This window comes from Manihot esculenta, chromosome 7, assembly GCF_001659605.2.
Source record: "Manihot esculenta cultivar AM560-2 chromosome 7, M.esculenta_v8, whole genome shotgun sequence".
Taxonomy (NCBI): Eukaryota; Viridiplantae; Streptophyta; class Magnoliopsida; order Malpighiales; family Euphorbiaceae; genus Manihot; species Manihot esculenta.
The window spans coordinates 30,521,669-30,535,327 of NC_035167.2; the positions used below are offsets into that span (position 1 = coordinate 30,521,669).

Consider the following 13,659-nt stretch of genomic DNA (forward strand, 5'->3'; position numbering starts at 1 on the left):
TGTATGGAATGAATTATGCATACCATTGGAAGGTATACATCAATCATCTTATTCTGCAACTTTGATTGTGTTCTATTTGTTCTGGTGGATTTGTATGCTCCATAGAATAGGTTTTGGATGGATTTCTTATTGTTAGGTCCATTATTGGATTCCCACTTTGTTTAAATGCTATTTGCTGTTCATCTGTCCTTTTCAGTGTTCCCATTTGGAGCTTTCGGAATTCACTCAACTAATATCATGGTTAACTAACTTTATAAGGAAATATATATATATAAGACAAGTCATATTATCATGTAGAATAGTTAAAAAGATTAAAGTCTCATAAAAATCTAAGTGCATTAGGGTTGTTTGCATTTGGAGTTTGTCCCCAGCCTTAACAGCTCTGTTTAAGAGAAGTTAAATGATGTGTGGAGGAATCGAAAAGATTGCCACTGAAAATGAGAGTGGTCCTAAGATTTGATTCTCATTCTCATTCACTATCTTCTCTTGGGACCTTCCAATTCACCATTTTCTTTATTTTATGACATCCCAACCAAATGTTCATTTTTCTCTCAGAACTTATGGAGTGGAATCAAAACTGTTTCATGCAAAAAATATTATGAGCTGAACAATCAATTCAGCCTTGTGTCTGTGTTATATTCACTAGAATTTCAATTTCTTCATAAGGTTTCCATTTTCTGAATGAAAGGCCTTTATATATGTTTAGGGCGACATTTCTTCTATTGGATTCATTCATAAATAACCATTAAAAAAAATTTCTCAAAATCATCTTTAGTTAGATTTTTATTTTATCTTCTAGTCAAATTCTTCATTTAAAAAAAATGAATTTCTTTTTTGTTTATGAACTATAAAATTTCTTTCAAAAAAAAAAAAAATCAAGGGACTTAGTGTCCCTTTGCTCATATATGGTCCTTGCCCCTCTCTCTACGGCCGTTCTTGTTAACAAAAATTAGGCCAATTGTCTGAAAATCCTCACCTTTATATTATTTTAAATGTTTAAATTTTGAATAAATTAATTTAATATTTATATTTAAATATAATTTAATCAATTTATAAAATTAAAATTAAACAACTCAATTATTCTATAGGGAGTACATACATATTCAACAGTAATGAGTTTTATTTTGTAACTACTTTAAATTATTATATACATATTATTATTTTAAATTAAATAATATATTTATTATAAAATTTTTATAATTATTACTATAAAATAAAATTTATTTACTGTTGATAGTATTAACAATATACTTAATAATTAAATTATTATTGTTTTTAAAATTAAATATATAAATTAATTATAATTTAATATGAATTATTATTTTTAAAAATTGATTGAAATTATATTTAAATACAAACCATTTCATTTAAAATTTAATTATATTAACTTTTTCAGTCCATTAATAAAGAAAAAAAAATTCTGAAGTATATTAGGGGGAAAATGGATATTGCAGAACATGGTCTCAGATTTTATTTATTTATTTATTTATTATTTTCTTTGGGGGAATGAAAGAAGCATAATAAAGAAAGTGAAATGATAGGCAGAGACAGCCGACCAAACAAATTCATGGTGAAAATGGAAGTTTGTGATAAAGACATAACCAAACCAAATTCATTTTCCCACTTCCCATTTCTCCTTTTTCCTTCTCTTTGTACAAAAAATTTCGGCTCATCCAATCATTAGTCTTCCATAGTTGGGAACTTACTACGTGGCACTCTTCCATTCTTTCATTTACTCCCTTTCCCTACTTTGGTCGGTTGAATAATTTTACCCACATCTTTATAAAATAATTTACTTTTTCTTTTTATCAAAAAAATACTTTATATTAATTAATTTTTAAAATATTTTAAATATTTTTATAAAATATTAAAAAATACTCCACATCACGAGTATTCCTCCACATACAAACCCTCCGTTTGGTATTATTTATTTTGTAAAAAGAAATTAAATTAATTTTTATAAAATTATGTAAAATTTTAATTTTTTAATATGAAAAGTTTTAATTTAAAATAAATTAAAATTTTTTATTTAAATAAGAAAAATGTTGAAATAAAAATTAATTAAATTAAATTATTATAAAATTTTTTATTTTAAATATAGAGGTAAGTGTGTAAAATAATATAGTTCCAAAATCACATGATAATAAAAAATTAATATGCATTATAATTTAATAATAATTATATTTAAATAAATGTAAAAAATCTCAAATTTTATTCGATAAATCACCATTTTCAATTCTCCATTCAAAAAATAAAATAAAAAGTTAATATAAAAATGGATTTGCAGGCAGCTGATTATTGGGGAAAAAACAAATCACTTTAAGATAATCAGATAATTATGGTTAATTATTTTATTTTCTACTATTGTTGACCAAGAAAAATAACTAAAATAAATAAATAAATAAATAAATCTCATATCTGTGTTTTTGTTTTTTACACCGATTTCTTAGCTGTTTGGATCACAGGAATAAGTAATTATGAGAACGTTTGTTCTCGAGTTGTCTCTCAATTATTATTTATTTTTATAATATTAATACTATCATTATTTCATATTTGAACATAACAAACAATTTGCCTTTCTCTTAAATTATATAACCTTCAGTTTCTTTTATTGTAAATCATTTATGTTCCAATTAAGATTAATATTTAGAAAAATAAAGTCCTTACTAAAATACCAATAGCAAATTGTTTTCATATTTATTTAAATTGCAGTCACAGATTAGAAATAATAATTTAAAAATTATTATTTCTGTTTTTTATATTATAACATAAAGTAGTAAATTACTTTTTTTTAATGGATAAAAATTATTATTAAAATTATAATTTTATTAATTATAAAATAAATAATTTATTTTAAAATTATTATTTATAATTAACGCCATATAACACTCGTCTAAAATAAATAGTGAACTGTCACCACATGACATCTCCATGTAGTAGGGATCTAATAATTGGATAATGCGATCCCACCTAAAAAAGAAAATCCGAACACTATAATGAGCGAATCATCACCAAGACTCGCCCTCCACTGGATAAATCGAGTATTGACACAAAGTTACCGGTATCAAGCATAGTCTAGCGTATCCCTATTACGCTTATAATCACGAGATCATTGACCTATTTGCTGGCGATCAGGGGCGGAGGGAAGGTACGGCAAGGGGGGCATGTGCCGTACCGGCGACCGGAAAATGCTTTGAAGGGGGATGAAGGTGCCGCAGCGGCATAGCCGGTGGTGCCACAGCAGTGCAGTTGCAGCAGTGCAGTTGCAGCCGGTGGTGCCCTACCAAAGGGAAGCTCCTGGCTCCGCCACTGCTGGCGATATCTCTTATCAAGCAGTCGGCAACATTATCGCAAAATTATTAAACAATACTATATTTATCTTTAGGTTTTTACAATATAAAAGGGAAAGGATCACAGAAGTAAAGGTGCGTTATTCTCTCATACAAAAACTCTAAGCAATTCACTGCATTCACTTTCTCTCCTTCAGTATAATGACTTGAGCGTCAGAGTGGCTGTCATGTGCACCCACCACCTCATGTTTTTTTTCTTTTCAAGTCTAGTCAATTACAACGTAGTTCCATTTTGACTATATCATTATTCTAATATCTGCAACATCATTTGGTTCCATTGCAGAGATATCCATTAAATTCTCTATGTTCATTTAGATCAAAATAGGTCTCTTATCTCTTCTCTCTTAAAAAGAAATCCATATTTCATCTCTTGAAAAGAAATCTCTCTTTTATCTTATGAAATGGCCGACAATGCATGAGCTGCTGCTAAGGTTGCAACTGATGATGATGCTATCATTTTTTTCACTCTTGGCAGTATGTCATATTCCCTATGGTCAATGAAGCAGATCTTAATAATCTGAGTATTGAGCAAATACTCCAGTACGTTAGAAAGTTGTAGATTATTTTCGAGTAATACAAAATTTGGAAAGAGGCATCACTCATGATTTTAAGGGGAAGGGAGGAAGTCTCCGTAGATACTTCAAGAACTCGGACATAGACAATCCAGATACAGTTCAAAGGGAAGGACCAGTTCAAAAAAGAGGAGTTATCAGACGATACTCCAAAGGACGTCAGCTGAAAGCTAGTATGGGCTTCTCCAAGAGACCATGGACGGCAGGAAGAGGATAAAAAGATGAGTCTAAAACAAGACTAAAAGCCGGAGAAGTAAGGATATGAGGGAGACCACAAAAGTTACTCAGTTTTTCGAGAAAGGGATGATCGAGGTAAATATAAGAATTACACTTCATTGAATGACTCACGAATACATATTTTAGTGTGAATCAGAAAAAATGATAAGAAAATTAGATGGCCTCTTAAACTAAATCCTAAGAAAATATTGAAAGTATTTTCCGTAAACCATTTGTTTTTGAAAAATATCTTGTATTTGAAAAATATTTTTAATGAAAAATATTTTGTATGTAAAATAAAATTACATTCACTATTATATTTTTCATTATTTAATTTAGACTCCACTTGTTTGTAGAAAATAACAAACATAATTTTTTTTACAAACATAATTTGTATTTAGAAAATATTTTTCATAGAAAATATTTTATGTGGAAAATATTTTCCATCGAGATAACTTATTTTATGTTGCTTAAGAGGTCATTTAACTTTCTTATTATTTTTTCTGATCCACACTAAAATATATGTCTATGAGTCGTTCAATGGAGTGTAATTTTTATACTTACCATGATCGTCTCTTCCTTGAGAGACTGAGTAACTTTTGTGGTCTCCATCATATCCTTGCTTCTCCGGCTTTGGGTGTCTTGTCTTCTATGGTCCCTTGAAGCAGCCCGTACTAGCTTCCAGCCAACGTCCTTTAGAGTTTCGTTTGATGACTCTTCTACTTTGAATTGGTCATTCCCTTCGGACCATGCCTGGATTGCCTTTGTCTGAGTCTTTGAGGTATCTACGGAGACTTTCTGCCTTCCCCTTGAAGCCATGAGTGATACCTCTTTCTAAGTTTTGTATTGTTCGAAAATAACCTACAACCTTCTGACGTACTGGAGTATTTTCTCAATACTCAAATTGTTGAGATTTTCTACATTGACCATAGGGGTATGTCTTGTTCAGTGCCAGGAGTAGAAGAAATAATAGCATCCTCATTTATTGCAACCTTAGCAGTAGCTCATGAATCGTCGACCATAGGGGTATGTCTTGTTCACCTCCAGGAGTGGAAGAAATAATATCATCCTCACCATTTTAAGAGATAAAAGAGACCGATTTTTAAGGGAGAAGGGATAAAGACCGATTTTAATCCAAATAAACAGAGAGAATTCAATAGATCTCCCAGCAATGGAACCTAATGATATTGCAAATATTAGATTGATGACGTGATCAGAATAGAACTACGTGTGATTGGTTGGACCTACAAAGAAGAGAACGTGAGCTGGGCATCCACTCCGATACTCAAGTTAGTACACTGAAGGAGAGAGAGTGAATGCAATGAATTATTTAGAGTTATTGTTTGAGAGAATAGCATACCTTTATCTCTATGATCATTCTCATTTTATATTGTGAGAAGATAAAGATAAATATAACATTCTCTAATAATCCGACGATAATGTATCCGGTTGCTCGATAAGAAATATCGTCAGCTGATAGGTCAGCAATCTCGCGATTATAGGCATAATGAAAATATATTGAATTGTGCTTGATACCGATAATTTTGTGCTGAAACTCGATCTATCCAAGGAAGGATGAATTTTGATGATGATTCAAGCGTTATAGTGTCCAAATCTTTTTTTTCTTAAGTAAAGCTGTGTTACTTAATTATTAAATCTCTACAACGTGAATTTATTCTGCAGCTCACTGTTTATTTTAGACGAGTCTCATACACATCAATTATTAAACTACATCTTTATTATTTCTATAAGTGAATGAAAGTAGGTACTTTAAGTTCATTTCATTTATACCATATTATATTATTACATATAGTAGTTGGTGAAAAAAAATCAAAACTTTTCTTGGAATCAGTTAAAAATCGATTCGGTCCAATGTGGTTGGTTCTTAAACTTTCAATTTAACATTGATTTTAGATATTTTTATGGAATCAAACCAGTTCATTGAGAGTTCAATTTAACATTGGTGAAAAATTATAATCTAACGATTTTTATTTATTTTATATTAAATTTCGCTGATTTGAATAATGGATTTTGCAAAATTATAATTGGACAGAACAGAAGATCAAGGAGTCTGGTATGGGTCCCGAAGTTCGCAGACAAACAAATGTGATTGGTGGGTCAGCCAGCTAAGCGCACGTCCATATTCTTTTTTTTTTTTTTGAAAAAAGCACTGTAATCATACACGTGAGAGCCCACCCAGCTTGACCTTAAATTACATTGGTGTTCGTCCCTTTATATCTATTACAATATGCAATTTTAAATGAATTTAAATAATTATAATTAAATTTAAAATAAATTTATATTTAATAAATAATATTTTGAATAGATTATGATTGAATTTAAATTTTTATTTATATAATATTTATTATTTAAATTTATTTATATAAATAATTAATTTAATATAAAAATATATATTTTATAATAATATTTATAAAAAAAATTTATATATTTTATTTAAAAATATAAATTTAAATATTATTTAAAAATATTAAATTTGCTATCATTTCTCTTTGATGATCATGCGTGTTTAGAATCAACCAATAAGCTGGCAGCTCCACATTTTTTGAGATTTTCTTTAATTTATTAATTTCAAGAAGAAATTGAAAAAATCTTTGAAAAACATTTTTATGTCATAATTTAGAAGAAAATAAATGCTTCAATAATTGTAGATTTAAATTATAAAGAAATATATTTTTAATTTCATCAAATTATTTTTATTTTGTTAATTATTTTAATTTTAAGATAATTAAGAGAGGGAAAATGATAAATAGATTTTAAAAATTATAAAAATGATTGTTGTATTTAATAGAAATAATGTTAAAATTAAAAATAATTAAATAATTTCTTTTAATTTTTCAAAATGATAAATAATATTAGGTAAAGTTACTTTTAAATGTAATAGAAAAAAAATTATAAACAGAAAGCTACGTTATAAAAAATATTTTGATTGATTAAATTTTCTGAATATTTTAAAAAATATAAAAATATTTTTCGTAAATTCATTTATTTTTAAAAAATATTTTATATTTAAAAAATATTTTATGTGAAAAATAAAATTACATTCACTATTATATTTTTTATTATTTAATTTAATTTAAAAATAAAATATATTAATAAATTTATATATAGAAAGTTTAATATGCGAAAAATAATTTTTAAAAAATAATTTAATATTTTTTAATTAGAAAAATATTTTTAATTGACTAATTTTTCTGAATATTTTAAATATTAAAAAATATTTCCAATGAAAAAAAAGGCCTTAAAACTCTTAAAATTTGCTTAATAAGATTATCTAATTTCAGTGCTTTAATGAATATTAAATATTAAATATCCTTATTTCATATGTGAAAAACGATTAAAATATAATTATCTTTAATTAGGTTATACTTATTTAATTTATTTAATTTATTGAATTGACTAAAGTGGCTGAATAATTTATTATCTAAAAGAATAGTTTAAAAAATTAATTACTTGAAAAATAAAGTAATAAATTAGTATATTTTAAAAATAGGGAATTTAAATAAAAAAGAATGACAAAAGAGATCTGTAGCTAATAAACCTGGACGTGACTAATCAGCCTAAATAATAAATTTTACTTATTACATAATTTTCACTCGTTGCGCGCCCTCTAAGTCTAACGTTCACTTTCGAAAACCGTCAACTCATCGCATGCCACATATTTTCGCCACGTGCGAAAACTTTCTCGAAAATAACACCTGTCTTTCACTCACAGTGCTGTCGACGCCCATTAGCTACTGGCTGAGGTGCATCCACGTGTTGTACTTGTCTGTAAAATTCTCGATTTGAGACAAATTTATTATGTCGAATTGTGGGATTGGATAGAGTTCACTTGACTCAGCTTCTGGAACCAATAGAAAGTTGCCACGCGTGAAAATTTGACTAGACGCCCCGAAGGTCATTAATGGGTCTGTGCGCGTGGTGGATCATTTTTCTTATCATTTGGTTACAGTCTAAGTCCACCGGCTAACCTTTTTTCACGTGCTCTGCTGCTGGGTGCTAGTTGTGGACTGACTGGACTCCAGTCCGCCGGCCTAGCCATATGTATATATATTTTAAATTAAAAATTATAAAAACCTTTTAATAATTATAAAAATAAAATTTGTTTTTATCTATATTTGAAAAATAAATTTTCTAATTATAACTTTTTTTTCTTACTTGTCATGTATTGTTTAGCATGTAGTATTTGGCAATTTATTTAATTTCTGAGGTTAAAAAGAAATAATAATTAAGTGCTTAGGTTGTTAAAGAGAGATTAAAAGAAGTGATGTGGGCAGAAACAAGTTGGTAATAAGAAAAGCAGAGTGAGAGAGTAAGTGGGAAGCACAGGATGAAGCAGTAAAACCAGAGATGCTTACCTGGATTGATTTAGTAATTAAAGGTATATTACTGAAAATTCAGTTTTAAATTTCCATACTTTCAATATCCGGCTAAAAAGAAAAAGCAAGAGGGCAGACCAGACAAAGAGGTTATGGTCTAATGGGGAGGTGGTGGTGTGGTGCTTCAGTAAAAGTCAAGCAGTTGCCTCTGTAAAAGCCAAACCAACCAATACCACAACAAACAACACTAGTGCAATTCCCATGTGGCTTCTCTCTTTTTTTTTTTTTTTTTTTTTTTTTTTTTTTATGTTAAATGGTAAAACGGTAAAACCTTTTAATCAGTATTTTAATAATTATTCGAAAAAAACCTTTAATAATTTTTTTTAAAAAACTCTTAACACGAGAAAATTACAACCTCTACCCACCGGTGCCAATCTCACTCACCATATATACCCCCTCAGCTCCACCTCTCTTTGTATCCTAAATCTCAAACACAGAGAAAATCCAGTTGTTTGTTTCTCTTCTCTCAAGTTCGTTTTTTCAATCGTGAGCGTCGACCATGGTGAAGGACGTGACGGAACAGGGATCATTCTCGGGGAAGGACTACCATGACCCACCACCAACACCATTGTTTGATGCGGCGGAGCTGACCAAGTGGTCATTTTACAGAGCTTTGATTGCTGAATTTATAGCAACTTTGCTCTTTCTTTACATCACTATTTTGACTGTCATTGGATACAAAAGCCAGACTGATCCTGCCAAGAATGCCGACTCTTGTGGTGGTGTTGGAATTCTCGGCATCGCTTGGGCCTTCGGCGGCATGATCTTTATTCTTGTTTACTGCACCGCTGGTATTTCAGGTGAGATAGCTTTTCCTCCTTTTTCCTTTTCTTTTTTCAAATGGGAAATAGTTTTCTCGGGAAGCAAACAGATTATTTGGTTTCCTTGTTTACTGTGTACTATATTTAACGAATATTATACGAAGAGAAGGACTTGCCTTTTATACTTGAGAACAAAAAGAAGAAAAAGCATTTTCCTTTTAAAAGATTTTCTCGAGAAAAAGCTTATTAGGGAAAGTAAAAAAAAAAAAAAGAAAAAGATTAAGTATTATAGCAGATACTTAGATGATTTTGGTAATCTGCGCAGGAGGGCACATTAATCCAGCAGTAACATTCGGGTTATTCCTGGCCCGAAAGGTCTCACTGGTGAGGGCGGTGATGTACATGGTTGCTCAGTGCTTAGGAGCCATAGCCGGCGCCGGATTGGTGAAGGGCTTCCAGAATTCGTACTACAAGAGGTATGGTGGTGGGGCCAACAGTCTGGCTGATGGGTACAGCACAGGCACTGGATTGGGTGCTGAGATCATCGGCACTTTTGTTTTGGTCTATACTGTGTTCTCCGCCACTGATCCGAAGAGGAATGCAAGAGACTCCCATGTGCCCGTACGTACCATAACATTTCTTTTATAATTATTTTTTCGTTATTATCAACATTTTTAGGCTATAATTAGTAATTAATAATTATTGCTTAATTGTTAGGGTTTCTTGATTCTGTATGGCCAACTTATGGTAGAAAATATTTTGTTGGGTTTATATATTTAGATCCATAATATAAAAAAATAATAAATTTACATATAATTTTATATAATTCAGTTTAAATAAGAATTGTGCATTATAAGATTGGTATTAGTTCCAATTGACAAGACATTCAGTAGTAACGTAGAAGCAAGCTTGCGCGCATGAGCATGAGCATGGACGCTTATGGGTCCTTTGTGCTTGTGGTTGCCACTAAAAGTTGTTTCAATGCAATGGGTCACCCTTTTCAAATCTTTTTTCAACAAGCGAATCCTACTTTTTTGAACTTTTTTATATTTCTTTTCCTTGCTTGACAAGTGAAAATCTCCTAATTTTAGTTGCAAAGATCTTTAAATTTTTTGTACATTTAATAGATTTCTATGTATGCTTGCTTCACATGTGTAATAGTATTGCCAATTTATGTACTAATGATTTTTTTTTTTTTAAATTTATTTATAAAATTAGGTTTTGGCTCCACTTCCTATTGGATTTGCTGTGTTCATGGTTCACTTGGCCACCATTCCAATCACTGGCACTGGCATCAACCCAGCCAGAAGTCTAGGAGCTGCTGTTATCTACAACCAGGACAAGCCCTGGGATGACCATGTAAGTATACAAATAAACATAATCATCCACTTAATTTTGGTTAATTAATTTCTAATGGGTACTTAATTTTCTTGTCAAAAATGATATATATATATTTTTTGTTGTTGCAGTGGATCTTTTGGGTTGGACCCTTCATTGGTGCAGCCATTGCAGCTTTCTATCACCAATTCATATTAAGGGCAGGAGCTGTGAAGGCTCTTGGCTCATTCAGAAGCAACCCTACTGTTTAAGGGAAGGCTCATTGGTCTTAATAATGAAGGAGAAGCATGTGCCTGTTGGTTTCATCATTAGCCCTGCTTTGTGTGGTAGTTATTGCGTTGGGATGTTGAGAAATGTGTGAGAGAAAAGGGTTCTAAAGGATTGTGGAATTTGTAGATATGAAAGTCTCTTTTAAAAGAGGAGACTTTTGATTATCTTTTAGTATTATTGTTACTATTATTATTTTTACTTGTTTTTTTTTTTTTGTCCTTTTTGAATTTACTTAGCAATGTCCCATTTTGAGTTGGTTCAATCATCCTTTATTGTCTAATTTTCTTCTTGGCACTTACTATCCTTTAATAATGAGTAATATAATATGTTAAAATATAGTATATAGAAAAAGAATGAAAAATAGAAGAATTTAAATGAATTTTTATAAAATTATATATAATTTTAATATTTTTTAGAAATTTAAAATTTTTAAATTAAATTACCTCCACCAAACAAGCTGTACAATTCACAATTAGATTATTCCAGAATTGGAATTAAACAACAGTAAAATGAATAGAAAAGGATTGGATGAGCATGTGATGATTAGATTTTGTTTGTTTTTTTAACCTAAATGAAGATATGATTCCTACCCATTTGTGTCAAAGATTCTAACATCACAATTTCCAAGCATTTTCTAAGTATATATTCTTCCCAATTGTATTATTACTAATTAGAATCTTATCTTTAAAGATTTTGTATGCAGCCTCTTCAAATCAATTATGATGCTATAGCTTAATTTATAGCTCTTTGATGCTGCAATGGTGGGCCCATATGAAGTTAGTTAAAAGATAATCTACGCATTATTAACTCGTATATGAAAAGGCTTTCTTCTACAGTCCGCAATTTGCTTGAATCTATTCCTTTCAAGTTTCCTTGGAGAAAGCTAGCCCAATTCCAAATGTAATCTCTTCTATGTTCAAGCATCTCCCTTGGGTTGCTTATATTGATGGGTTCTAGTCTCCTTATGCATCGATGCTTCAGAGCAAACCCTCGATCCTCTCAGCGGCTTGTTGTGGTAATGTTTCTGGCTCTATGGTTTCTATGTATGGCTGCCCATTCTTGTTGGCATTGGTTCATGTGTGTTAGCTTCCCAAATTACATTTTACCAGCCGGATCCCAAATTGCAGCCCAAAAGAGTAGCCTGCAATTAATGACTTTTTTTATGAGCCAATTAATAGAAAATATTCCATTCATTCAGTTTTAATTGTTACATTTTTAAAAAATCAAAAATATTAATTAATTTTCACTAATTTGTTTATTATCTTCCCATCATAATAACTATTTCTATAATTTTTTAAAATCTATCATATAAATTTATTTTTTTCTTAATTATCATATTTTTTTAATACTCAATTAATAGATAATATTTTTTTAATAATATTAACAAGATAATATTAATTAATCTGACTATATTATTAGTTAATTCTTCGATTTAAAAAATGTATTAAAGTGTTTTGGACGTTTTAAAAAGTTTATTATTTTATCTTTTCATTAATTTGCCGTTAATTATTTTACTATTTAGTTTTTATAATTTTAAAAAACTTATTAATTGATGTTTCAAATTTTTAAAAAATTTATTAATTTATCCTTTCGTATTAACGGCATTTTAATTTTTTTTACGATACTTAACAGTTAAAACTAATGAAGAGACTAATTAATAAATTTTTTAAAATATTATAAATATTTTAATTTATTTTTTAAAATTGAGGACCAATTCGTGAGTTTTTCCATACTTAAGAACTAATTAGTAATTTTTTTAAAAAATTTTTTATTATATTATTTTTTTCATAATTTTCAAAAGAAAAATGAATAATAAAGATATCGATTTAGTAATTGCACTAAAATCGGTATGAGATTTTGAAAGTAAATTCTAATAAAATTAATTGTAAAAAATGAAAGCATGTAGACGTGTAGCTCCTTCCATGGGCCTCCTAAATGTTGATCCTATGGGCCGCAGAATGGAGTCATTAAGGCCTGATTTTATTTCCATGTTTTATAGCGTGAGTATTCAGTTCGATTTAAATTTTAACTGAAAATTAAAATTTTTGCATTCATAAAAATTGAATAAAATTGAATAAAATTGATTTTGATATAATTCAATTTTGATTTAGTTCGATTTAATTAGTTGAAATTTTTTTCTTTTTATACTTTATATTTATGTTGTAAAATTCAATTTAATTATTTCCACGCTAATTTTGATTTAATTTTTCTATATTATTAAATTTGATATATTATTATTCATTAATCGATTTAGTATAATTTTTTGAATTAAAATTAAATTAAAATTTTTAAAAGTAAAAATTAGACAAAAAAAATAAAAATTTAAATCGAATGTTTGAATTATCGCATTTAGTTGAATCTAATTTTATATTTTTTAATTTAACAGAATTTCTGATTTAGCTGATTAAATATTTTTGCAAGTGAGATGCAAAGAGCCTCAAATAAATTTTCATAGCCAAATAAAAACGGAATAGTTGTGTTTTAACGTAAGCTAGGTTCTATATGATAATGAACTTTGTAGAATTTATATAATTTCTTATATAAAATTAATTAAAGTATATATAACTAATATATAAATTTGAATGTAAATTTTTAATCTAATAATTATTAAATTTAAATAAAATTAAGTTACAATAAAATCAATTGAAAATGAGATAGAAAACGAGTGAAAAATTATTAGTCAAAATTTTATTTTCACGTTGCAGCCGATCCGGTCTGTTCTACCTGAGAAGGCTGAATCGATCGATCAAAGAAG

At 28.8% G+C, this 13,659-nt stretch overlaps 1 protein-coding gene across 1 annotated transcript; it reads left to right on the forward strand.

Moving 5' to 3' along the window:
- The first annotated feature begins 8,941 nt into the window (after positions 1 to 8,941).
- On the forward strand, positions 8,942 to 11,166 carry LOC110619632 (probable aquaporin PIP2-5). Its single transcript, XM_021763155.2, has 4 exons — positions 8,942 to 9,335; positions 9,622 to 9,917; positions 10,515 to 10,655; positions 10,766 to 11,166. The coding sequence occupies exons 1-4, from the start codon at positions 9,035 to 9,037 to the stop codon at positions 10,883 to 10,885; spliced, it is 858 nt and encodes a 285-aa protein (XP_021618847.1). The 5' UTR covers positions 8,942 to 9,034; the 3' UTR covers positions 10,886 to 11,166.
- Positions 11,167 to 13,659: the final 2,493 nt, after the last annotated feature.

Bases quoted from the DNA above. Each gene is read 5' to 3' on its own strand.
- LOC110619632 (XM_021763155.2), top strand. From the start codon at position 9,035: ATGGTGAAGGACGTGACGGAACAGGGATCATTCTCGGGGAAGGACTAC. The intron at 9,336-9,621 runs GTGAGATAGCTT...TAATCTGCGCAG, and splicing joins CTGCACCGCTGGTATTTCAG to GAGGGCACATTAATCCAGCA. The intron at 10,656-10,765 runs GTAAGTATACAA...TTGTTGTTGCAG, and splicing joins ACAAGCCCTGGGATGACCAT to TGGATCTTTTGGGTTGGACC.